Source organism: Pseudorasbora parva, chromosome 3 (genome assembly GCF_024679245.1).
Source record: "Pseudorasbora parva isolate DD20220531a chromosome 3, ASM2467924v1, whole genome shotgun sequence".
NCBI classification, from domain to species: Eukaryota; Metazoa; Chordata; class Actinopteri; order Cypriniformes; family Gobionidae; genus Pseudorasbora; species Pseudorasbora parva.
The window spans coordinates 62221569-62249551 of NC_090174.1; the positions used below are offsets into that span (position 1 = coordinate 62221569).

The 27983-nt window shown below is 44.3% G+C and overlaps 1 protein-coding gene across 1 annotated transcript; it reads right to left on the reverse strand.

Moving 5' to 3' along the window:
- Positions 1–5997: 5997 nt before the first annotated feature.
- LOC137071596 (cytosolic phospholipase A2 gamma-like) lies at positions 5998–27950 on the reverse strand. Its single transcript, XM_067439734.1, has 15 exons — positions 26938–27950; positions 26768–26790; positions 24751–24862; positions 16116–16258; positions 15384–15585; positions 14448–14550; positions 14164–14304; positions 13091–13156; positions 11561–11596; positions 11310–11438; positions 10950–11084; positions 10626–10703; positions 10395–10549; positions 6483–6648; positions 5998–6400 (listed from the first exon to the last, which is right to left on the reverse strand). Exons 2-15 carry the CDS (start codon positions 26788–26790, stop codon positions 6240–6242), a joined length of 1650 nt encoding a protein of 549 aa, XP_067295835.1. The 5' UTR covers positions 26938–27950; the 3' UTR covers positions 5998–6239.
- Between the last annotated feature and the right edge of the window lie 33 nt (positions 27951–27983).

The window sequence follows — 27983 nt, forward strand, 5'->3', positions numbered from 1 at the left end:
GCCTATAGATCGGTTATTTTGCACTCCTGACAAAAATGAGATGGTCAACGCTTGCAGGTTCGGCGTGCGATTCCTCAAGTTATTTTTACTTTACCGAGCCTTTGTAGCAAAGGCTTCCACAGACGGCGGCTGGTTGCAGCTCCCTCGGCGCCCACTTTGTATCAGCACAAGCGCCTCACTTTCCTCCTTGACTTTTCGTAAGCTGCTTTCAAAACTTCCCTAATATACAATAATGATGGAAGATGATGAGTCTGACAGAAGTGACTGTCTCATGCATATTAACTAAATTATCTTGTATGCATACTACAGCGCAGGGATTGGACTGAATGAGCTTTATGTCATGAATATACATCGAGAATCGCTCTGAGCGGTCATCGTCAGGATGTCCCCACCAGCCCATACATGGACCGAAAAGCCCGCGCTGATGTCAGATTCCGTGACGTTGCTCCGACTAAACTTTTCAAACCGGAAGACAGAAATCGCTCTGCAAAAATGCAAAAATAAATGTTTCACTTATGAATTAGAATAATGAGTACCTTTTTTCAATGATGTGCACTTTGTGCAGCCTATACATATCTGTTTATATCTCAAAAAAAGTGTTTTGGGGTTTCATGGCCCTTTAAGGCCATACCATAAATAAAGGAAATGTGCCAGAACCTGACAAAGAGTCTTCATCAGTGGCAATTTTAACTAATGGAATTTGTTTAGCAGAAGTCAAATTAAGCTGATTACCGAAAAACCACAAACAAAGATTCCACTATTCATTCAGGAATTTGATCCATTCGAATAACTTTGAATCTGATCCTTTAAATTCTGAGCTAAAAATAAACAAGCTGCTCGATGTGTCTCAAAATTCGATGATTGCACTAATGCATCTGCCAATTCCTACGCTGCATTGTTTAGATGCTGACCTGCTGTGTGTTACATATAATACGTAAAGAGCCTCAGTGAATCCTTTTCCTGTCATTCATTCCTCCCACTGAGTGTATTCACTTAACTGAATCATTTGAACAGTATTACTTATTGAATTGACAGAACCAAATACCCCCGCTATGTCTCCCCATATACTCTGAGGTTTACAACTTTGACTAGTCAATGGATCATTAGCGGTATAATATTTTACTTTTCCAACCATTTCCTTATGTGTGAAATTTCCACAATAGGACTGATCAAAAACAGTAAGAAGGGATATCAAATTATAATTGATACGTTGTCGCACCATATGGGCTTCACTTATCAAGGTTTTGGTTTCTTTTGCTAACAAGATACCATGAGCTGGCTTAACAGTTGTATGTGGGCATGTTTTAGCTTTGTTTGTCTTTTCAGCAGAAAGATAAAAACACTGCCCAATTTCACCAGTTACCAGTTCAGTCTCACAATATTAATTTTCATCTTCTGAATGCCATATTCTTACATAATTTTCCTTGAATCTTGTTGTTCTTGAGGCAGTATGCCTTAGGAATCACTCACATGGCAACACTAAGGGATAAATACACTCTAGGGCCAATGAATCCTATATTGTAAGCATGTGAGTACCATTCAAAATAAAGTTAATTTTCACATTAGTAGAAATTACGAGGTCTAACCCCACAACTTCACATTGTTCTCTTGCACAAATCTCTCGTTTTTGACCACTACTAGAGTATCCCCCATCTTTTACTGGCCAGATTACTCTGCTTTGGTAACATTGATGGTGATAGTTACCTCCACCATCGATACCCTCATGATATTTAGAAAGATCTTTATCATTACTTGGCACCCAATCCCATAATCCCCATTTGGAAATAAAGGGTAGAGTAAAATGCTGCCCAGATTTCAGAGTTGCATTCCGAGTGATTCCTTGAACTAGGAGTCCATGAAGCTTGGCTTGCTTGGTAAGGGGCGCGGCACGGCTGCTGACCCAGTGCTTCTCCGTTCGTTTGTTTGTTCTGTGAATTTTCGGCATTTAATCGTGTGTTTACTTATGTTTTGTTAATGTCCTTGAGGCAATCAACATGGAAATGGATTACTTGCGTGCAGTGGGGATCTTATTTATTCTATATGCTGTCATAAGAGAGAACTTTGCCCAAGCCGGGAACAATGAGGGAAGTAAACACCAGATACGAACGTCGCCAGTGATTACATATTCGAGGGATTTTCTTCTTGCCCTACGGAGTGAAGCTGTGCCTGTGGACTTAAGTCATGTATCAGCAATACCTCATGGAAAAGCCCAGGGCAGGAAAAGGAAGAAAAGAGGCTCGAGGGGAGGCGTTCGTAACAGGTTGAGAAGGCGAGGAAACAGACACCCGCTTCCCATCATAACTCTGTCAAACGTCAGATCATTAAATAATAAACTGGATGAGATCACAACACGCCTCCGGTTTGACGAGGATTTTAGGAGGAGTAATTTGCTTTGTTTCACAGAGACGTGGCTTCACGAGGACAGTACATGCATTGACATGGAGCGATTTACAGTTATAAGAGCAGATCGTGATAAGGTGTCATCTAAAAAAATCCATCGGGGGAGGACTCTGCATGTTTATTGACAGCGCCTGGGCATCACAATTTAAAGTGCTCAAGAGAGTGTGCACTAGAGACTATGAACTGCTGTCTGTATCTATCAGGCCATTTTACCTTCCGCGGGAGTTCGGGCAAATCACCATCATCCTTGTCTATGTCCCAGGGCCTAATAATAAAGAAGCAGCGGAAATGATAACTGAAAGCTTCAATGCTGCTCTCTCCCGATCGGTAGATCAGCCAGTTTTTATTTTGGGGGATTTCAACACATGTCAGCTGTCACCTCATCTACCCACTCTGCAGCAGTATGTCACCACGCCCACTCGCTCCACTCGCATACTGGACCAATGCTTCGGTAACATCCCAGACGCATATAAAGCAGTGAGTCGTCCTCCTCTTGGTAAGTCAGATCATAACGTCATTCATCTCCTTCCAACATACAGACAGAAAGTAAGGCGTGAAAAACCACTCCTGAAAACTGTACGTCAATGGACTGAGGATGGGGAGGAGGAGCTCAGAGACTGTTTTGACTCTACAGATTGGCGCATGTTTTTTGACACATGCTCTGATTACCACGAATTAACAGACACAATCACATGCTATATTAAGTTTTGTGAAGAAACTGTTATCACCTCTAAGAAAGTTCAGGTGTTTAGTAATAACAAGCCATGGCTCTCAAAGGATCTTAAAACGTGTCTGAATGAGAAAAGGGCTGCATTTTTGAGAGGAGAAAATGATGTAGTAAAGGAAAAAGAGAAGGAATTTAAACGTAAGGTTTTTACAGCAAAAATAGATTTTAAGAATAAGGTTGAACAAAGATTCTGTACAGGCAATGCAAGACAAGCATGGGAGGGATTAAACACAATAATGGGTAGGGAAGGAAAAAAACAAAGTGTAAATGTGGCAGATTGTGGTAAATTTGTTAATGAATTAAATATCTTCTATGGAAGATATGATGTGAGAGACCCAAAAATCGGCTGCAGTATTACCTGTGATCAGATTGGTAGCTATGAACAGATACAGCTCTCTGAAGAAGAAGTAGCCAGATGTCTCTCTAAAATTAGAACAAACAAAGCCCCTGGGCCTGATGGCCTCCAAGGAAGGGTGTTAAAGGTATGTTCTCAGCAGCTTAAAGGGGTTCTCACTCAGCTGTTTCAAATTTTGCTGAATTGTGGTGTTTTTCCAAATTCATGGAAGAAATCCACAATAATACCTGTGCCTAAGGTCTCTAGGGCTATAGCCCTTGGAGACTTTAGACCAGTGGCACTCACTCCACTCTTAGCTAAGTGTATGGAGAGAGTGGCTAGCACCCATCTTATGTCTTCCGTTAGAAATCAACTTGACCCCCTTCAATTTGCCTATAGGTCACACAGGGGCACAGAGGACGCAACTCTTACTCTTGTAAATCAAATAGCTAAACATTTGCAACAACCAAAGTCACTTGCTCGGGTTCTTTTTATTGATTTTACTTCTGCTTTTAATACTATGCAAACTGACATTCTTTTAGAACAACTTCATAGGATGAATGTGAATGGTGGGCTCATTCATTGGATTAGAAGTTTCTTAACTGACCGCCCTCAGAGAGTCTTAATGAATGGGGTCTACTCAGATGAGCTTGTTATAAATACTGGAGCACCACAAGGCTGTGTGTTGTCACCTTTGTTGTTTTCAATTTATATAAATGATATGACTGTGCACAGCACCAATGTTAGTTTACTTAAATATTCTGATGACATGGCCTTGGTAGGACTCCTCACAGAAAATAATGCAGCACATGAGGAAGCTTATTTTAGCCAAGTCACTTTATTGCAGGATTGGTGTCAGACTGTTAAATTGGAAATTAACGTGACTAAAACAAAAGAACTTATAATACAAACAAAACCAAGAGGGGCCAGTAACATCAACCCTGTTGTACTTAACAGCCAGCCTGTGGAAGTAGTTGAAAATTTTAAGTACCTGGGTACAATTATTGATCGTACTTTAAGTTTTACTGTTAACTCAGAGAGTATTTTTAAGAGAGCTAATCAGCGATTGTTTTTAATTAGAAAACTGAGGAGTTTCAGGGTCAGTCAGCATATTCTTGAGATGGCATATAGGGGCCTTGTAGAAAGTATTTTGCAGTTTAATATAACAGCTTGGTATGGTAACCTGAATGTGAAATATAAAAACAAGCTTTCTAAAATTGTTAGTACGGCAGGGAAGGTGATTGGCAAGTCACAGAGGCAGCTTGGGGATGTATTTGATAAGGCGGTACTCAGGAAGGCCCGACAGATATCAACAGACACCCTACACCCACTAAACTCAGAGTTTGAATTGCTTCCATCTGGCCGTAGATTCAGGGTCCCAAGGGCGAGCCGGAACATCTATAAGAAATCTTTTGTTCCCCATGCCATACAGGAACTTAATCTAAACTGAAATTGTTTAAAAATGTGTTTATTGTAGATCGAAATCTATCTTATTATAATCAGCTGCGCTGTTTTCCATTTTTCTGTTGTTGTATGTTGAGGCGGTAGTATTGTACTCTTAACTGTGTGTATTTTAATGTAAGTTTAAATGTGGTGTCATTGATGTATTTTTGTTCGGAGAAGTCGAAGACAAATTTCCACTAAGGTGGACAATAAAGTCGAATGAATGAATGAAGTGCCAAGTAAAATCAAGCATACCATTGTTGTTTTGATCCAGAATAACTTGCAACCATCTCTAATCAATATCAATGGGAATGATCCCTGAAATGGAAGCAGAAAAATAAATTAAACCCCTCTTTGGTTATCCAGTCTTTAAAGGTAATGGATATTGAGATATGTTTATCAGGCCATAAGTTGTCATTATCATTTTGTTCATTCACTATACAAGGTTTTACTTGTGACCAATGATACCATCTGTTCCTACACCCTTCCCTTTAAGGCAAACTCTTGTATCTGTAGTTAAGAGGATTTCATATGGTCCCTCCATATGAAATGTATAACATATAAAAGTCAACATATGCATAGAATATACTGTATGACAAACTATTAAGTCCACATATGCATAAAATGTATACAAACTGTATACATGTATACAGTTAAGTCTACATTAGCATAGAATGTATAATAAAACGCTGAGTACACATGCATTTAAAACTTAAACTACACACATACATTGGTCTTACAATCCACATCTTCCTACGCTCCATATTCAAGCATAAAAGGATTATAAATGATTTTGAATACTAATAAAAAGTAATAATATTGAATACTAAAAATGTTGTCTACACCCACTCGAATTGTGAGCAAAGATTCTTGGGAAAGAGAGTAATTCTGTCCAAAGTATTAGAAGAAAGATAAAAAATGATAAAGGGTTATGAGGTTGGACACGAGCTCTGGATTGTCCAATCAGCATTTGTGCTGTTTGACATCAAATGACGAGAACAAAACCTTATTTTTAGAGAACTGTTCGTTAATTCATTGGAACAGAAGCAAGGTATTGCAATATTTTAATCAGCAACCAGTGTAATTCAGTCTATGCTATGGTAAAAGCTGTTTATTGCTTAATGAACAGAGTGAAACATTTTAATATTTTAAACAGAAAACTAACATGATCGGCCTATTGTCCTGTTCACATGTTTTCATGTGCATTCCACGTGTGTCAGATATGTGTAACTGGACTTTACATATTTTTTTAAAAAAAAACATTACCAGTAAAACATACAGTGAGGACTTAGATGCCTTATTTCATAATGCGGCACTTCACTGATTTATTATTCATTATTTGTGTTTTTTTATGGCCAGACTAATCTGCTCCTTCAGATTGTCCACGTTGTTTGTGATGTTTTTTCCAGCGACGTCCATAAGATCAGTGATCATCTGTAAGTCTTTGTAAGGAAGTTGAAAAGTGGCATATTTGTTCCTCCAGTCCTCAATTTTATCTAATGAAGCATTAACACACTTAAATCAGAACACAGTTGATATTTCCGTTTTATTCAGGACTACAGTAAGATCATAACTTGCCTCCACAGTTGACCACATTAAAGAGAGGGATGTGGATCACGGTTGGAGCGTTTTGGCCTTTGAACACATAGAAGTCCTTCGGTTTCTTTACGTCGTCAACGGGGACTTTGACCTCAGGGAAAGGGATGTTTAGTTTCCTGCATTTCTCTGCAGTTTCCCTCACCGTCTGCAGTGGAAAAGCATTAAAAGGATAGTTCACCCAAAAACAAAGATAACCTCATGATTTACTAACCCTCAGCTCATCCTAGGTGAATATGACATTCTTCCTGCAGATAAACACAATCAGAGTTATATTAAAAAATGTCTGGGCTTTTCCAAGCTTTATAACGGCAGTGAATGGCTTTTGCTGTTTGAAAGTCCATAAAAGTGCATCTATCATCATAAAAGTGCATCTATCCATCATAAAAGTGCATCCATCCATCATAAAAGTGCATCCATCCATCATAAAAGTGCATCCATCCATCATAAAAGTGCATCCATCCATCATAAAAGTGCATCTATCCATCATAAAAGAGCATCTATCATCATAAAAGTGCATCTATCCGTCATAAAAGTGCATCTGTCCATCATCAAAGTGCATCTATCCATCATAAAAGAGCATCTATCATCATAAAAGTGCATCTATCCGTCATAAAAGTGCATCTATCCATCATAAAAGTGCATCTATCCATCATAAAAGTGCATCCATCCATCATAAAAGTGCATCCATCCATCATAAAAGAGCACCTATCCATCATAAAAGTGCATCTATCCATCATAAAAGTGCATCTATCCATCATAAAAGTGCATCTATCCATCATAAAAGAGCATCTGTCCATCATAAATCATATGTAAGTGTGAACTCGTAGGACAACAAACTCAAGTAATCAAAAATAGTGCAGGATAACAAACTCAAGCTCCTCTTCACTTATATAAAAATTTCTCTTTAAAAATTCTCGCTCAATTGCATGCGTCAAGGGTTCAAGGGTTAATCTTTCACCGTAAATCAATGCATACAGCCGTCTGACGGAAGCAAGTGTTTATAGTTTATAAAGTTTTATGAAGTATTAAGTATGGATTTTTTTTTTCTTACACAAAAAGTATCACTTCGCTTCATAAGGCCTTTATTAAGCCCCCAGAGCCACGTGGAGCAGTTTTATTATGGATACCATAGACTGTAAAATAATATGGATGTAGTGTTCGTGACATCACCTGTAGGTTTAGAAAGAGAAGTTTTGAAGTCTAAAGTCGGCTGTTGCCATCTTGGCAGTGCTTCATTGCACGTCACTCCCGGATAACTGACAAAGGATAAGGAGGGGGGATGTGGGCGGAGCTGAGGTGATGTGTTGGCTAAAGCCGGGTACACACTGTGTGATTTTTGTCCACGATTTGGCCATCTGAGATAAATTTAGCAAACCCTAAAAGATTCCTCTGATCCTAGGCTTAAATCTGTCGTCTTTGATCGTTAGTTTAATGTTCACCAGCAGCTGATTAATGACTGCTGCAATAAATTTTTACCTCAGACGAAATTCTGGCAGTGTCAGAAGTTTTACCGCACAGTCCTGCAGTTTAAATTGTCTTCGTTTTTCAAGACAAACTATGACCAAAATGAGTGCTAGAGATTTCTTTGTAGCCACCATTTAAATTCAGCGTTTAATGCAGCTTCACTGTCACCGAATGTGTTATTCATTGATGATGTAAAACTCTAGACGATTTTCTTGTGTGCGTTGTTTTAGCGTGCCTCAATTATCGTACAGTCTGACATAAATGACAACTTAGATCTTACAGTGTTACATGGCTTACAGAGGGGATCATGTTCGTACAGTCTGACAAGAAACAATGTTAAAGGACTATTATAAATCACAGTATTTACCTGGCTTTACAGACAGCAGACAAATGGCAATCCACATGTCACATTAAAAATGGCCAATCTACTTCGAGTGTATAGAAACGAGCCAATAAACATTGGCATGTGGGTCCCCGGTAGACCTGCAGGAGCGTGATGGCATGCAAAGTTGACGCTGCTTCCCCACAGGCAACGCAAGCCTTGCCCATTAGACTGGACGAGAACCTCCACGGCCGGGAGGGGAGATGCAGATATCCCCGCCAGTCAGTAGCGGTCTTAGGAAATCACTGCATCGCTACTGACCGCTTCACTGGGGGGATCTCCACGTAACCCTTAACCACACCACCATCTAGGGTAGTGAGGATGGAGGAGTCAGCCGATCGGTGTCTCGTGTTATAAGGTGCCACCCACAACTTTGTGAGCTCCTGATGCACTTCTGGAAAGAATGGCACTCGGGCAGGGGTGCTGAGAACCAGCACGGGCTGTCCCGAGATGCCAATCGTCCAGCCGCGAGGGTTCGGGACACAATGGAGGGTTCCACTCGAGCCCCACACTCAAGGCGGCCTGGGAAAGCATAGCCGTGAGCTTGGGATCAGACTCTGGCAACGCTACTACACCCGAAGGGGGCAAAGCAGTCGAATCCTTATCTCCTTATCTCGAGTCCATTAGCTCGTCCCCCGATGCAGCAATCAAAACCATGTCCTCAGTCGGAGCCCTAAAAGTAACGGCTGGTCCCCACGGGAAGGACCAGCACGCTCTTCCGGAAACTCTACCGGCGCAGCAGAGGGGGGAGGGGCCCGAGGAGCATACATTACCCGGCGGGAGTGCCACTGTAACCCTCAGCTCTCCACCAAAGGCATTAGCTAAAGTAGCAGCCCTCTGCTTTGCAGCGGGAGAACCTCTAGATCAGGAGATGCGCAAGGGGATTCCACACTGTTTGAGGTATTCAAGCCTAGACCTTAAGACTGCGATGGTCATATTCCCGCAGTGGGATAATGAGTCATCCACGAAAGCCACCTCAGCGTGCTGAATGCCCAAACACGTAAGACAGCGATCGTGTCCTTCAACAGGGGACATAAAATGACGGCATACAGAAATGCATCTTGAATGACATCCCCAAAGTAGGGTGCAGCTCTTTTAGAAAGGAAAACTGCTCAATTAGCGCTGAAGCGGACAGCGAAGGTGACCACGGCTCACAGCGGTTTGTATGTGCAAGCCCGCTGTGAGCACTCAATGGAATGCCCAGCGAGCTGTGAAAACGGCTGTTGTTTCTACCCGGCAGCTATTCACTGTAACACGCCGTCACACCCGCGCCAATGAAGCACTTTCTGGAACCTTTTCTTGAGCAGACTCGCAAGTAAACACTCTTGTAACAGTTAAAGTTTTATAAACAAATTTCGGGAGAAGCACATTCAGACAATTAAAACTAATTAACTCTGGGTACGGGCAAAAAATTCAGAGCCCATGCCAATATTTATTGCCTCGTTTCTATCCACTCAAAGTAGATTGGTCTCCGAAAATAGATCCCAATTCGTGGGTCAGTCCGACATACGTCGAATGTGACTGACTGAAAGGGAACCGCAATTTGTACCAGGCTGTGAACATGTTTCATTCTGCTGTAAAGTTGGGCATTTTAACATGGAGCTCAATGAGATTCTGCTCCCTTCTGGAGCCTGTCTCTTGTGGCCAGTCGATAAATTGCAGTTTAAGTCACTTCTGTATTGGCTTCAACAGAAACTGGGGGAGGCTGCCATTTGTTGGATAGATGCACTTTTATGATGGATAGATCCACTTTTATGCTCTTTAAAAAAAGATCAGCCATTCACTGCCTTTATCAAGCTTGGAAGAGCCAGGTTATTTAAAAAAAAAAAAAAAAACTGATTGTGTTCGTCTAAGAGAAGAATTTCATATAAACCTAGGATGACTTGAGGGAGAGTAAATCATGGGGTAATTTTCAATACTATCATTGGGTGAACTATATTAAAGTTAGACAGATATTTTTAAGTTTAAATATTCACCAAAATCGTCAGAATGAGAATTTTACAGAAGAAACAAGTCATGGGTTTAGAACGACGTGCAAATAATACCATGAACGGATCACCGTCACTGAAATCCAGTGAAATGATGAGGTCGATGTCTCTCTCTTCTCTCAGCACTGAGAAGTAGGGTGAGTTGAGCAACAGTCCAGCGTCTATATAGTCTCTCGTCTTACTTTTCTGAAGAGTGGAGGGCACTGCTTCATCTGAGAGATCAGCATTATTATATTAATCACAATGAATTCCCAGTTAGCACCTGTCCATTTGAGTTTCTGTTCTCACCTTTCATTTTATAGAGGAAGTTATAATTCCTGCCCCATTTCCACTGAGCCATGCATATAAAAATACTCATCAAAATATCTGTAAAACAAACACACAGTGGTTCTTAAATTCAGTAAATGGTTCTAATATCGTTTTATATATGTTTTAGTTGAATACACGGTTATAGTACATCAATAAATGTCTAAAGGTTCTTCTGTGGCTTCAGACTGTTTTTTTTGGTGGCACAGTAAAGGCACATTTTGGTTTATGCATTAATATGGCTAGAAAATCAAAAAATGAAGTACATTATACAAATTAACACATTGTAAAGACAGTTCAACCTACCAAAAGGCCAGAAACTGAAGATAAGACTCAAAAAATTACACACATTCACAGTGTATTGTTCCATTGACTGTTTTGCAGCTTCTTTATCAGTGAGATTCAGTTTTTTCATGTGAAAATTTTTGCCTCCACTGAGCTCTGTAAAAACAGGGGAATGTGCAGTTTGAGTTCTCTTCATCTGATACAGGTAAAATTAGTGTGTGTGTTAATTACAGTTTTTGTTGGTCAAAACTGATGTTTTTTGCATGATATTGTATTCATATTTGTTGCTTCATCAATTAGTTTGTTTTACTGTTTAAATGTTGCTGAAAATCCAAGATACATTTTGCAACACTTTTTGTTAAATCTTTCTTCAAATCTCACCCTTCAGCTTTGTTCTGATGGATTCATCGAGATCAGACGGATTGATGCCTTTCAGAACAGAGAGATTCATGTCCACCAGATCCATGAGCACCTGGTAACACTTGTCTATAGGAGGGCAGTCTGGATCTTCTGGAAAACACACATTGAACAATGCAGAATGTCTTGAATGCAAGTGCTTTCTATCCGCAAATTTATTTACATTCAGATATCAGGTGTTTTTATTTAAATAAAAGTAATAAGAAATGCTTTACCTTTCCTCTTTTCCTCAAACACCTCAAACAAGAACTCTAGGTGGGAAATCAAATTGAATTAAAGTTCACATGATAATGAAATGACCGTCAGCTTTAGCCAGAACTGAATCTTTAGAATATATATGTCTTATATCTCAATATCTCTTCTATTAGGGAGTAATGGTCAAGATAAGCAGCACAAGACATACATTACAAAAAATAAATAAAAAATAATTGACATTAAACCAATGCAACACATCCATATCTAAAACATATCTAACAAAAACACAGTACAAAACCTATTCAGCCATTATCCTCTTAAACTCTGCAGATCCTCATCAGGGTCCGGAATGACATCATCAAGTATACACTCTAAAAAATGCTGGGTTAAAAACAACCCAAGTTGGGTTTAAAATGCACTAACCCAACAATTGGGTTGTTTTAACCCAATGGTTGAGTTGTTCTTACCCAGCAATTGGGTTGTCTTAAGCAACATTTAACCCAACCACTGGGTTAAAACAACTCAACCATTGGGTTCAAACAACTCAATTGTTGGGTTAGTGCATTTTCAACCCAACTTGGGTTGTTTTTAACCCAGCATTTTTTTGAGTGTATAGTTTACATTTGAAATGTCCGTGGAGGAGCTCTGACCTCATATGTGATACCAATTGAATAAGACTGGCTACTTTCTGGAGATATGCATCACTCTGGGACCATTTTTGCCTGGATTTGGCTGACCCAAATTGAAAAGCTCCCCATACCCACATACAGTCATCTCTAAATACACAATATTGGTGTCATTTTGCAGGAAACCCCGTGAGGTTACATAAAACACTGCAAAATGTGACAAACAGGGCCTGAGATATACACTTTCAAAAATGAATTTATAACCAAAAAAAGCACTTTTTGTGGGGTAGGAGTGGTAGGGGGGTGTTATTAGAGCTCAGACAACATATACTTAAATGTGTATCCCTTTTGGCAGTGTTTTATGAATCTTTAAAGGGTTTCCTTTAAAATGACACCAAAATTGTGTATTTAGATCACTGTATGTGAGTATGGGAAGCTTTTCAAATTGGGTAGGGCAAAAGTGGTCCCAGAGCACAAGTGGTTAAAACTTTATAAAAACAGACTTTAGGATGTTTCATAACAAGGCAAGAGATGGTACACATTTCATGTGTAATTTACCTTAAAGCTCATTCCATGCATATGGAAATTTAGTAATTAGAAAAAGCAGATCTACCTGTTTTTGTATGACAAAAATCACAATAGACTTCATCCAATTTTTCCCAAATATTCAAAGGCACATGCATATATCACCAGTCCAATACTGACAAAAAAAGTGTTTTCCACTAATCGTTTAGAATGAAAATAGAAGCCCAACCTTGGTCTCATTTTGTTTTTAAAAGGCTATCAATAAGAGTACTAAAAGTCAGTTTATTATCAAGCCAGATACCAGTATGTTTGTAGGATGTAACCCTCTAAAGCTGAGTACCATCAGAAGTATTAATAATAAAGTCATTATTGATAATTACTGGTCAAATAAAGTTGTACCTTTTATTTTTTCCCAGATGAATTCAAGGATTTTATATCCATCAGCTAAAGCGCTGCCACACAGACCTGCAGAAGACACATTTAAAAGTGTTTACAAAAAACCCAAAAGTGTTCTTTTTTAAATAAGATGTAAAAGACTATAATACAAACATTCTGATTTAAAGGGTTAGTTCACCCAAAAATGAAAACTAATTAATTATTTGTCACATACACAATTATATAGGCATATATAAGCAGCAGTGAAATGTGAGTCAGGTCCGCTCCATGGACAATGCAATTATTTAAAAAATACAACACAGCTGAAAAAAATACATAAATATAGAAATAAAATGTAATATATATAAACTAAAATAAATTAGTTTAGATTTATATATATAGATTTATACAGCTCTGCTTTTGCAGCGTCTATGGTAAATGTCCTGTAGAGAGGGGAGAGCAGACCCTGAGATGCGCTCAGCTAAGCGCACAATTCTCTGCAGGCCTTTGCGGTCTTTATTTGAGCTGTTCCCATACCACACTTTTTGGACACCTGTCAGACCTCCGTTCATCTTCAGACACAGATGAAGATATTAGTGTTGAAATCCGATGGCTCAGAAAGGCCTTCATTGACACCAATGTCATTTCCTCTCTCAAGACCCATAAAGGCACTAAAGACGTCGTTACAAAGCCCATCTCACTACAGCGGCTCTACAATCATTAATGAAGAGATGAGAATAGTTTTTGTGTGCAAAAAAACTAAATAACTTATATAGTGATGGTCAAAACACTTCTTTGGAGCATTATGAATCAGTGTATTGATTCAGCGGTTCGGACCGTCAGTCACGTGATTTCAGCAGTTTGGCGGTTTGACATGCGTTCCAAATCATGAATCGATGATAATCCTAACCCTAACCCTATGGTACACTGCTATGGTGGAGCTGTTCCATCGCCTATCTGCAATTTACTAGAGCACCCTCAGTGATTTGATTCTGTAACCGGGCCTGAATTCAGCTCAACATACAGTGTACAACAGAGAATTTGTAGAATGTAAGTTGATAAATGTGAATAAACTCTCCTGTAACAGAGTTTGTTACCTTGCAGGTACAGCATGTCAATTTCAGGCTGCTTCTTGATCTTACAGCCATTGTCAAACTCACTGCCAAAGCTGGAGGTTTCCACAAACGCTCCAGTGAGGGAATAACCTGCTTCATATGGAGTGAACTCAAACCAGGGGTCTGCAGACAGAAACCACGTTCATATTACAGCTGAAAAGAACACTTTCTGTCTATCTCACTCAATCACTCTCACACACACACACACACACACACACACACACACACACACACACACACACACACACACACACACACACACACACCTGCATCTTTGCGCTGTTCAGACTGCTTGTCGATCGCTGTGTAGATGGGAAACGGGTCTTTACTGAGCTGGTCCCAATGATCTGTGAGTGTGTCCTCGTCTATCTGAGGAGAAAAAATTATTTTAACAGCTGTTGATTATCATGTTGGTATAGAAGAGATCTGGGACAATTTCTGCAGTCACAAACAAGCTCAAGTGAAAAACACCTGGGATATGTTCTTCGTACGTTGCTAACTCTGTTATCTGGATTTGATCGTTGATGATTTGGCATGATCTTGGATTGTTTGGTTCTTTGAAGCTCACCCTAAACTTGCTATCATAGCAACAGGTCCAAATGATCAAACTTGCTCAGGAGCAGCTTATTTCATGTAAACAGGATTAGATGCATATTTTTAAGTGCCGTTGATATTTAAAATCTGTCCCAGCCACTGCTACTTTATTACAAGAGTTCATTATCGAACCAGAGGTGATAACAGTTCTTAATAATAATATAAAAATGAATTTGTATTAAAATAATATTATAATGTTTTATAGTCTATAATAATATAGACACAGCCCCTTGATTGAGAGATTTATTTGTGATGGAATAATTACTTTATAATTGTATAAATCTTACAAACACACTGTACAGTTAATCTGAGCCGTGCATTCATTTGAGTGGTGACAGATATCATTCACAAATTTGTCTGAAGAACCAAATTAGCCAGATATCAGTTATCACAATTAGAAGATCTGTCATCTATCAAATCATCTCAGATGTATTAAGCGAGGTACGAAGAACAGACCCCTGCTAGAAACAGTTTTTTGTTTGTCTAAATCCTAAAACATCAGTCCTATAATTTCAATGTGGTCTCAGAATCCCTCATATCAATACAGCACTTTCTAAGACTGTGAGCATTTCATTAAGATCATTGAGGGTTGTGGTTGGGATACAGACCTCTTTCACATAATCCGTGACGACCATCGCTGCCCAGAAATCAGTAAAACTGAATTTGTCTTTCTCAGAGTAATATTTCTTCAGTTTGGAAAATGCATCTGTCCAGCTGACTCCAGGACCGGTGAGTCTGTCGATGATATTGTCTTTCACAGTGTCTAGTTTGGTGGACCAGTCTGGTTCCTGATATAAGGAGGCCATACACCTTCAGAAGAACAACATATGCTCTCATTTATGACATTCACCGTGTGTGTGTGTGTGTGTGTGTGTGTGTGTGTGTGTGTGTGTGTGTGTGTGTGTGTGTGTGTGTGTGTGTGTACTAGGTGGATCCAGAGTGTGCCCGAAAAAAGAAAAAAATACAAACCTGTCAATTAGGCCCTTGTGTGTGCCCTTGTTTATATTACTTTGTGGGGAACAAATATCCCCATAACGATAGTAAAACCTGAGATCACCAGCCAGCGGTCCCCACTTTTCGAAAGGCTTATAAATCATACAGGATGAGTTTTTTTGTAGAAAGTAAAATTGCATAATGTTTTCTGTGATGGGTAGGTTTAGGGGCAGTTTGTACGGTATAAAAACAATTACGTCTATGGAAAGTCCCCACAAAGATAGTGAACCAGATGTATGTGCGTGTTTGCGTGTGCGTGTGCGTTTGCGTTTGTGTGTGTATATGTGTGTGTGTGTGTGTGTGTGTGTGTGTGTGTGTGTGTGTTTGTGTGTGTCTGTTGTTTGTACCAGGTGGATCCAGAGACTCCACTTAGATAAAGGATGCAGTCCAGAAGACCTGTTTTCTGGAGCTGATCCAGGGATCCCAGCAAACCCACCATGGCTTTTTCTCCTCCTCCAGAACCCAGTAATGCAATGTTTGGCACCTCATTCTGAAACAAAGATTGATTCAGCAAAGATTTGATCAGATACAACATCTTTTGTAATCCAGACAAATATATTAACTTTAAAATGTTCCCTTTCAGTCGGTCACGTTCGACGTACGTCAGAACTGAACCGACGAATGGGATCTTACTTTAGAGACCAATCCTACTTCGAGCATCTAACAACGAGCCAATGAAATTTGGCATGCGATCACGCATTCCACGCTCCGCCCCGCAGCGCGGGTATAAATAGGAAGTGGAATGGTAGATCAGCGCTTTCTACTTCGGAGCCGAACAGTGTCATTTGCTGTTTCTACGAAGAGCTTTCTGACTACGAGTCAAATTCCTGTGAACGAGAGTTTGCCAGTGCGGGTGATACGGCGCGTCAGCGAGAGACCGTCCACATCAGTGACTGAGTGTGCAAAGAGCTGTTGGTTCGCTGAGCGTTTCCTTACATTACACTACATTACAGTTGGTTCGCTGGGCGCTACACACATATCACTGAGAGCTCACGCAGGCTTGCACTATCGAACTGCGTGAAGCCGCGGTCATCTCCCTGAGTGCTTCAGCACTAAAAGAGCAACTTCCATTCACAAAAGAGCAACACGGTTTGACCCTGCGTCTTTTTCAAGATGTCATTCAAGCCGTGTGTTTCTGGGTGCGGTCGATTTCTGTCTCCGCTTGACGGACACGTTCGTTGTCTCTCGTGTCTGGGCGCACAGCACGCTGAGGCTGCGTTCGTGGATGAGACATGTTCCCATTGCGGGAATATGTCCATTGCAGTGTTGCGGTCCCGTCTCCAATACCTCAGAAGAGGTGGAACGCCATCGTCCATCCCCCGATCTAGTGGTCCTCCAGCTGCAAAGCTACTACTAGTTGCTTCATAAAGCTACTGCTTCAGTAGGGCTACTACTTTGGCTGATGACCTTGGTGGGGACCTGAGAGTGTCGGTCAGGGTAAACCCGACGGGTCTCACGGCTCCTCGGGCCCCTCCCCCCTCCACTGTACCGGTGGAGCTTCCGGAAGGGCGCGCTGACCTCCCACGTGGAGCGCCAGTCGTCTCTTTTGGGGCTCCGGCGGAGGACCAGATGTCGGTTGCTGCATCGGGGGATGAGCTAATGGGTTCCGAGGATGAAGACTCGGCTGCGTTGCCCCCTTCGGGTGTGACAGCGTTGCCCGAGTCTGACCCGGAACTTACGGCTATGCTTGCCCGGGCCGCCGCAAGTGTCGGGCTTGAGTGGAACCCTCCACCACGTCCCGAACCTTCGCGGCTGGATGATTGGTTTCTCGGGACGGGTCGCGCTGGTTCTCAGCGTCCCGCCCCGGTGCCTTTCTTCCCGGAAGTGCATCAGGAGCTCACGAAGTCCTGGGTAGCGCCGTACAGCGTATGCCAGCGATCGACTGACTCCTCCATCCTCACCACTCTCGATGGTGGTGCAGCTAAGGGTTACGAGGGGATCCCTCCAGTCGAGCGGTCGGTTGCGATGCACCTGTGTCCTAAGACCGCTGCGGACTGGAGGCACGCCCCGCGTCTCCCCTCCCGGGCGTGTAAGTTCTCGTCCGGCTTGACGGGCAAGGCTTACTCAGCCTGCGGAGAAGCTGCATCAGCTTTGCATGCCATGGCGCTCCTGCAGGTCCACCAGGCCAAAGCGCTCATGGAACTGCACGAGGGTGGTTCCGACCAGGCAGTTATGCAGGAACTGCGAGCCGCGACGGACCTCGCCCTCCGGGCGACGAAAGTCACGGCCCGCTCCCTGGGTCGGGCGATGTCCACCTTGGTGGTCCAGGAACGCCACCTGTGGCTGAACCTGACAGACATGCGGGATTCGGACAAGGTTCGGTTTCTAAACGCCCCTGTCTGTCAGGCCGGCCTCTTCGGCGACGCCATCGAGGACTTTGCCCAGCAGTTCTCGGTGGCCAAGAAGCAGACGGAGGCCATCAAAAACATCCTGCCCCGGCGGCCCGCTGCTGCCTCCACCCAGCCGCCCGGGGCAGCCCCCCAGTCTGCTCGTCGCCGAGGGCGTCCTCCAGCGTCCGCCTCCGCCTCTGCCAAGCCCAAGCAGCAGCCTCCACCCGCGAAGCAGGGCGCCGGACGCAAGGGGGCCGCCCAACCCGTCCAAGGGCCCGCCAAACCTGCCGGCAAGCGTAAGGGGAAGCGGCCCTGAGACGGGCAGCCCAGGGAGAAGAGGAGCTGCTCTGAGGGAGATGATGTCCGCATCCCTCCCACCCCCCCGGAGGAGGACCGGGGGGGCAACACTGGTTACAACATCTCTGCCGCTGGCTCTCCGGAGTCCAGCGGTACCCACATTTTCACCAAAGAGCAATTTCCTCTCTCTCTGGGCCCCAAGAGGGTCAGGTTGGCAGTGTGCGACGCCCACGGGCCTTGTCACTCCTTTCCTACCCTCCCGTCGCCAGGGGGCAGCTGTGTGGGCCTCGAGGACGCCCCCGGGCCTTCTCACCCACACACTGCCTCTCTCGTGAGCACTCAGTCAACACTCCGGGCCGCCCACGGGCCTTCCGGGTCGGGGCTGAGTGCTTCACTTCCCTGCCTCCGGACAGTGGACAGCAGAGTGGGCTCCGAGGACGCCCCCGGGCCTTCTCACCCACTCTCTGTCCAAACCAGGAGTGCTCAGGCAACACTACGGGCCGCCTCCGGGCCTCCCGAGTCGGGCCAGAGTACTCCGCTTCGCTGCCCCACCCCGGGCACGTCTGTGGTGCCGTTGGTCCCGCTTGTACGGTCTCTGGGGGCCTGGCTAGGTCTCCCCAGGCCGTCTCGCTGGCTCATCCGTACCATCAGACTCGGCTACGCGATTCAGTTCGCACGCCGGCCACCCAAGTACAAGGGCATCCTCTTCACCTCCGTGCGAAGCAGCGATGCTCAAGTCTTGCGGTCAGAGATCGAGGTCCTACTGGCGAAGGACGCGATCGAGCCGGTTCCTCCAGCCGATATGAAGACGGGGTTTTACAGCCCCTACTTCATTGTGCCCAAGAAAGGGGGTGGGTTACGGCCAATCCTGGACCTGCGAGTTCTGAATCGGGCCCTGCACAAGCTCCCGTTCAGGATGTTGACGCAGAAACGCATTTTCCAATGCATCCGTCCCCAGGATTGGTTTGCAGCGATCGACCTGAAGGACGCGTACTTCCATGTGTCTATTCTCCCTCGACACAGACCGTTCCTACGCTTTGCGTTCGAGGGGAAAGCATATCAGTAAAAGGTCCTGCCCTTCGGGCTGTCCCTGTCGCCCCGCGTCTTTACGAAGGTCGCGGAGGCAGCCATTGTTCCACTCAGAGAACGCGGCGTTCGGATTCTCAACTACCTCGACGATTGGCTGATCCTAGCCCAGTCGAAGGACCAGTTGTGCGAACACAGGGACCTGGTGCTCAGTCACCTCAGCCAGTTGGGCCTTCGGGTCAACCGAAAGAAGAGCAAACTCTGTCCCACACAGAGGATCTCTTATCTCGGTATGGAGCTGGACTCGGTCAACCGGACGGCGCGCCTCACCGAGGAGCGAGTCCAGTCGGTGTTGAACTGCTTGAATATGTTCAAGAGCAGGACAGCGGTCCCACTGAAATTCTTTCAGAGGCTCCTGGGGCATATGGCATCTGCAGCCGCGGTCACGCCGCTCGGATTGCTTCATATGAGACCGCTTCAACGCTGGCTCAATGGCCGAGTCCCGAGGTGGGCGTGGCAGAGCGGTCAGTACCGGGTCCCAGTGACTCCTTACTGCCGCCAAACCTTCAGCCCGTGGTCCAGCACTTCGTTTCTCCGGGCCGGGGTGCCCCTAGAACAAGTGTCCAGGCATGCTGTGCTATTCACGGATGCCTCCACCACAGGCTGGGGGGCCACGTACAACGGGCATGCAGTTGCTGGTCTGTGGACGGGGCCGCAATTGCATTGGCATATCAATTGCCTCGAGTTACTGGCAGTACATCTGGCACTCCGCCGCCTCAAGGGGGCGCTGCGTGGCAAGCATGTACTGGTCCGTACGGACAGCACCACGGCCGTTGCGTACATCAACCGTCAGGGTGGTCTACGCTCCCGTCGTCTGCTCCAACTCGCCCGCCACCTCCTCCTGTGGAGTCAGAAGCAGCTGAGGTCGCTTCGGGCCATTCATGTCCCTGGTGTGCTGAACCAGACAGCCGACGAGCTCTCTCGTCAGCCGACACCTCCGGGAGAGTGGCGACTCCACCCCCAGGCGGTCCAGCTGATATGGGACCAGTTCGGAGCCGCACAGGTCGACCTGTTTGCCTCTCCGGACTCGACCCATTGCCAGTGGTACTATTCCCTGACCGGGGGTACCCTCGGCACAGATGCACTGGCGCACAGCTGGCCCCGGGACCTACGCAAGTATGCGTTTCCCCCAGTGAGCCTTCTTGCACAGACTCTGTGCAAGGTCAGGGAGGACGAGGAGCAGGTCTTGTTAGTTGCGCCGTATTGGCCCAACCGGACCTGGTTCCCAGAACTCACACTCCTCGCGACAGCCCCTCCTTGGCCGATTCCCCTGAGGAAGGACCTTCTTTCTCAGGGACGGGGCACGCTATGGCACCCGCGTCCAGACCTCTGGAATCTTCATGTCTGGTCCCTGGACGGGACGCGGAGGTTCTAGATGGACTACCACAAGCTGTCGTAGATACCATCGCTTCAGCTAGAGCCCCCTCTACGAGGCGCCTCTATGCTCTGAAGTGGAACCTGTTCGTTGAGTGGTGCGCTTCCCGCCGGGAAGACCCCCGAAGGTGTTCGATCAGTGTCGTGCTTTCCTTCCTGCAAGATGGGTTGGAGAGAAGGCTGTCTCCCTCCACCCTCAAGGTATATGCTGCAGCATTAGCAGCGTACCATGATGTAGTAGAAGGTAAGTCCGTGGGGAAGCACGACCTAATCGTCAGGTTCCTCAGAGGTGCGAGGAGACTAAATCCTCCTCGTCCATCCTCGATACCCTCTTGGGACTTAGCTCTAGTGCTCAGAGCACTTCAGAGCCCTCCCTTCGAGCCTTTGGCGTCTTGTGAGTTGAAAATCTTGTCAATGAAGACAGTGCTCCTGACGGCATTGGCCTCGATCAAGAGGGTAGGGGACCTGCATGCACTTTCGGTCAACGAATCGTGCCTAGAGTTCGGGCCAGGTAACTCTCACGTCGTCCTGAGACCCCGGCCCGCAGGGACGTGCACAGGGGGGTTGCTCAGGTTGCCCGGGCAACTGCCCATATGCCCTTCTCGACTCACGTTGCCCTTCCGAGGAGGAAAAAAATAAATTAAAAAATCGTACAATGGATGCAGAATTTCATGTAGGCCTAGATACAAAAAAAAAAAATCGCAAAGCCTCGTTCACTTCCATATTCAGGTACACGTCCGAAAGTGAAAGTCAATCAATTGCTTGGGGCACCGAGCTGGCCTGGGGCCTCAAGACAGCGACAGGTTAAGAATAAAATGCAACGACAAACTGCTTGAGCGCCCCTTTGATAGTCAATGCAGTAAAGTGCAATGACACTGTTATCGGAATCCCCCTCAAGGGGGCCCTCTCAGTCGTCGCTGACAACAGCCACCCAACCACGCAATCTCTGCTGCCGGCAAAATACAAAACCTCCTCGGCGATCATGAAGCGGAATTATGCTTTAGGAAGCCAGAAAAGAAAAAAGAGAAAAAACAAGATAGTGGTAAGTGATAAATTACACTATATAAAATAGCTTTATTTGTACAAAAATGGTGTAATTTTGCAGCAGGTAGGCTAGCAAAAATATGTTTATGTTAGCTAACTTTACCTGCCTGGCAAATGCTGCTTGTAACGAACAGTTAGTGCAACTTTTTTTTTCCAAACGGATGGAATATGGTTACTTACTGTAATATGTTTTTTTTTTAACGGGATAAGGAAGAAGCAGATCTGTTCCAGAATAACTGTTTATCGTATTTAATGACATAACATTGCTATAGCTTTGTAATAAAGTTAGGTTTTGATGAAAGTGGCATAGCATGCGCATGCTATACTAACTATTTTTATGCTATTCATAAATAACCTGGAATAGTTAATATAGCATTAACTATTATTATAAACATTATTTAACCAGAAAGAGGCAGAGGAACATGATTTTTTTCATAGCTTATCTTTATGTGCTAGTGTCGGGATATTTGGTAGTAACAGTTTATGCAAATATGATATTATTTTTATAAGTTACCAATGGATCTTGAACAGTTACTTTATTCGGTGTGGCAATTTTTACACTGTTGCATTTTGAAGTACAGTATCAGGACAACCCACATGTTTTACTGTTACAGTTTATTAACTATTTAACAGGTATTATAGTCATCTGTTGCAACTTCATAATAACCATCCAGATAATGTTTATAGACAGTTTACAAACCAACTAGTAACCCTTAACAAAGTGTTAGGAATATTTGGTCTGTCTATCTATGTAATGTTTATAGATGTTTTAAAAATGGTTTCTTCAAGTTTTACAAACATTTTTTAATCATTACCCGTTTATCTGTAGAAAGTTAGCTTGGGGCCCCAAAAATCCTTCTAACCGCCTTGGCTGAGCCTGCATGAGCGGCACTAGAAGGAGATTGTCGCCGTTGTCGGGTGAGACTTAGCGTTGTCGGAAAGGTATAACAAATGGACGATCATAAACTGTTGATGGCAGTTAAATTAATATTGTCTTTTTTTATTAGACTATTGATATTGACTGGTTTGAGTTCTTTATTGGTATAGGCAAGGGAAATGGCCTCAAACGCACCAAAATGCAGGAAATCACATCTACGAAATAAAAAAAAATCTTGGGGGAGAAACCCCCAGACCCCCCTGCAAAAAAATAGCCCCACCTATAATATTTTCCTGAGCAGAACATAAATACCACTAGGGGGCATTGAAATAATAATGATAATGGCAATAACAATAATATGTAATTGGACAGATCATGAGGGGTGGGGGTGGGGTGGGTGGTTTCGGTTGGGGGGGGGGGGTCCCTTTTTTAGGTCAGAGCAACTGCCCCTCAAAAATCCTGTGCACGTCCCTGCCGGCCCGGATATGTGCCCAAGGTTCCTACCACTCCCTTCCGGGATCAGGTGGTGAACCTGCAAGCGCTGCCTTCGGAGGAGGCAGACCCAGCCCTGGCTTTGCTGTGTCCGGTCCGCGCTCTTCGCGCTTACGTTGACCGGACCCAAAGCCTTTGGACCTCAGAGCAACTCTTCGTCTGTTACGGAGGCCAGCAGAAGGGAAAGGCTGTCTCCAAGCAGAGGTTAGCCCACTGGATAGTGGATGCTATAGTCTTGGCCTACCAGTCCCAAGACGTGCCTTGCCCGTTCGGTGTAAGAGCTCACTCCACTCGGAGTGTTGCTTCTTCCTGGGCGCTGGCTCAAGGCGCCTCGCTGACAGACATATGTAGAGCTGCGGGCTGGGCGACACCTAACACGTTTGCTAGATTCTATAGCTTATGTGTAGAGCCGGTATCTTCCCGCATCCTCGCCCCCAGGGGCCAGGAGCGCTAAGTGCCCGTTCTAAGTGTCGGCTTGCGAAACGCCACTCCCGCCCTCTGGGCCGGATACGTGCGTCTATTGTCTCCAGTTGTGTTCCCCGGGAAACCGGCTAACCCTGTCGAGCTCCTCCGTCACCCCTCCGATGTCAGACGTTGCGGACCGTCTGACGCCAGGCCTGCACCCGTATGCTTGTGAAACGTGGCTGTAGGCTGGGTTCCATATGTAGCGGTTCCCTCACGGCAACCCCATATGTGTATTCTTCCACGGTATCAGCTACCCTTCGGGCTAGCCCCGTGTCTTTCCCTCGACAGAGCCCGCTCTGTCGTCTCTGGGCGTGTTCTTCCCCCCCTTCAATCAGGCTGGAACCACCCCAGAGACTGCCATATGTTGCACCTGCCAGGTTAGTCCTTATGTGTACTCTGCCACCTCTCCTTCCCTGAAGGACGTGGCCCCGCAGCGTACCCTCTCTCTCAAGAACGAGGTAGGCACGCTTTCCCAGCGTTATCCAATAGTCATTCTGAGTGGGTCTTGCAGAAACAGCAGTGACTGTACTCCCTGCTTGGAGCCCTGACTTCCGTACCATACTAGACGGTGCAGTGCGCTCAAGCAGGACGCTGGAAGGGCCAGCATCCTGGCGTTTTCCATAGGGATCCCATTCGTCGGTTCAGTTCTGACGTACGTCGAACGTGACCGACTGAAAGGGAACGTCTCGGTTACGTATGTAACCCTCGTTCCCTGAAGGAGGGAACGGAGACGTACGTCCCGTCGCCAGATGCTGTGCTTCCGCTGGGAGTCCGGTCACCTTTCGGCTCCTCAGTAGGAAAAGCGCTGATCTACCATTCCACTTCCTATTTATACCCGCGCTGCGGGGCGGAGCGTGGAATGCGTGATCGCATGCCAAATTTCATTGGCTCGTTGTTAGATGCTCGAAGTAGGATTGGTCTCTAAAGTAAGATCCCATTCGTCGGTTCAGTTCTGACGTACGTCTCCGTTCCCTCCTTCAGGGAACGAGGGTTACATACGTAACCGAGACGTTTTACCTCACTGCAGTGTATCTTCAGTTTTTTCAAACTTTGCTGGATATCTTTTCTCCTTTTGGCTACAAACTCCTCCTCGTTCTTATTCAGAGAGTGATCGATTCTCACCTCATCACTGCAGACACACACACACACACACACACACACACACACACACACACACACACACACACACACACACACACACACACACACACTCTGAATTTAACATCACATACTGTTATAATCCAGTTTGTAGAGGTTAATTCTGATGCAGTTCAGTACTTGAATACACTGCTCCAAAAAATTAAAGGAAAACTTTTTAATCAGAGAATAGCGTCAAGCCAGTTGGGATATTGATCTGGTCAGTTGAGTAGCAGAGGGGGTTGTTAAACAGTTTCAGCTGCTTTGGTGTTAATGAAACTAACTTCAGGTGCACTAGATGGGCAACAATGAGAAGACCCCCAACACAAGAATGGTTTTACAGGTGGAGACCACTGACATTGTTTTCCCAACTCATCTTTTCTGACTGTTTTTCACCAGTTTTGCATTTGGCTAGAGTCAGTGTCATTACTGGTAGCATGAGGCGATACCTGGACCCTACGAGGATGCACAGTCAGTCCAACTTGTAATGGTTTCGGGTAAACCGAACCATTATTATTAGTATTATATATATTTTTATCTATATATCACACATCTGAGAACCAATCAGGTGGACTAATCATCGAGGATCATGAGCGGAAATAAAAGAGGAAGTGGAAGCCGTGGGAAGGAAAGTAACAGTGACGTGTTGACTGGCGGTGAGAGTGCTGACAACAATAGAGGCAGTGAGTTGAGTCGCAGGTTTTTTAAAACAAGTGCACGCCAAGTTTGCTAAATGGAAGTGTGGCTAATGCACTAAATGAGAGTCTGACTGGCACTTACTGAACATTGATGAGTACAGACGAGGGAGAAATTATTTTATTTACATAGTAAAGGTAGCCACCATTACAAACTGCTCCAGGATGGCACATCAATACGTGCCATTGTTAGAAGGTTTGCTGTGTCTCCTAGCACAGTCTCAAGGGCATAGAGGAGATTCCAGGAGATGGATATTTACTCTAGGAGAGCTGGACAGGGATGTAGAAGGTCCTTGACCCATCAGCAGGAGCGGTATCTGCTCTTTTGTGCAAGGAGGAACAGGATAGCACTGCCAGAGTCCAACAAAATGACCTCCAGCAGGCCACTGGTGTAAATGTCTCTGACCAAACAATCAGAAACAGACTTCATGAAGGTGTCCTGAGGGCACAACGTCCTCTAGTTGGCTCTGTGCTCACTTCCCAGCACCGTGGAGCTCGATTGGCATTTGCCATTGAACACCAGAATTGGCAGTTCTGCCACTGGTACCCTGTGCTTTTCACAGATGAGAGCAGGTTACCCCTGAGCACACGTGACAGCCGAAAAATTGTTGGAGAAGCCGTGGAGTTATGCTGCCTGTACATTGTTCAGCATGACTGGTTTGGTGGTGGGTCAGTGATGGTCTGGGGAGGCATATCCATGGAGGGACATACAGACCTCTACAGGCTAGACAATGGCACCCTGACAGCCATTAGGTATCGGGATGAAATTCTTGGACCCATTGTCAGACCCTATGCTGGTGCAGTGGGTCCTAGGTTCCACCTGGTGCACAACAATGCCCAGCCGTATCTGGCAAGAGTATGCAAGCAGTTCCTGGAGTCTGACTGTAGGGTCCCCATGCTCGCCTGACCTCAATCCAAAAGAACATCTCTGGGACATTTTGTTCCTGTCCAACCGACGGCGCTAGGTTGCACCTCAGACTGTCCAGAAGCTCAGTGATGCCATGGTCCAGATCTGGGAGGAAATACCCCAGGACACCATCCATTGTCTCATTAGGAGCATGCCCTGACTTTGCATGCATACAAGCATGTGGGGGCCATACAATCTACTGAGTACCATTTTGAGTTGCTGCAATGAAATTTTGCAATTGAAAAAGGAGTCAGAATTATATACAGTAATAGATATTAGAAGCATGAAGAATTACCTTTCCTGGGGTTTGGATCTCATCTATAAAATAATAGTCAACATTAAAGTAAAATCATTTAATCAACTTCAAAAATCAGTCATACCTCAAATGTCAATTATTGAGCCACAGTTTTTTTTAAATGCAAGTTTGTAACTTTAAAACTAAAAAGTAACTTTAAAAATACTCACTGTTCTTGTATAGTCTTGTACAATCTTGAGACTTCACTGATAGCAACACAGCCGCTGTCGACTCTCAGATCAGACAGAAGAGGCTCTTTTATAGGACTCTGAAGGTTTAGATATCATCGTGGGAAGTGGAGGTGGAGGTGGAGGAACCTGAACTCCAGATAACAGTAAAAGTTTTCCATGTAATTTCCTTGGGGTGAATGTGGGTGTGGAGGGTGGGGTGTACATACCTAAATGCATAAAGAAAATCTAAAAATGTGAACTAGATGGAGGGGTGAGCAGAAAATTAGTTTTAAAATCACAAATCCAATGAATTCAGAAACATATCAAATTAAAATTAAAAAGCCCTTTTTTGTCAGTTTGTTGTGTTGCGGAGACATTACCCCTGCCTCTATACTTCAGAGAGAGTTTTAAAAGTGTTTTACAGTTGTCCTCAATAGATCTGACACACTTCTTCAAACTCAGATCAATGCTCTTAAAACAATTAACAATTGTCCTGAAAATATTTAAGTTTTCATTAATCTCGTACACGTAACAATAGCATAATTTTCACAAAGCATTTCATACAAAATTCTCAAATGTGTAAAACAACATTTCACACAGCCAAACAACATTTTAATATAGCAGAGCGGGAAAATCCATCCATTCTGAGATCTTGAAGCAGCAGTTTGATTTATTGGAGGGTCCTCCAGGACTTTATATAACTTTATTTTAATAATTTGTATGTTCTAGCATACACATTATTATGGTTCAGCAGTGTTTTTGATTTCTTAGCCAATTACAGTTTTTCACAATTACAAAGACACTAAATCCACACCTAATTCTCAATAGTCTAAACCAATTTGTCAAATAAATCACACTTTCTGTAAAACATTAAACCAGTTCCACCGGTAGTCTAAAACATTCGCACATGTTAAAACACGTTTTGCACCGTGATACATTTGTGTCACAAAACAACAAACACAAGAGGTAGAAGTTAAACACAACAAAAACAAAGTTGTCATTATTTACACTCACACAACAAATCAAAACGGTGATAAATAGTCTAT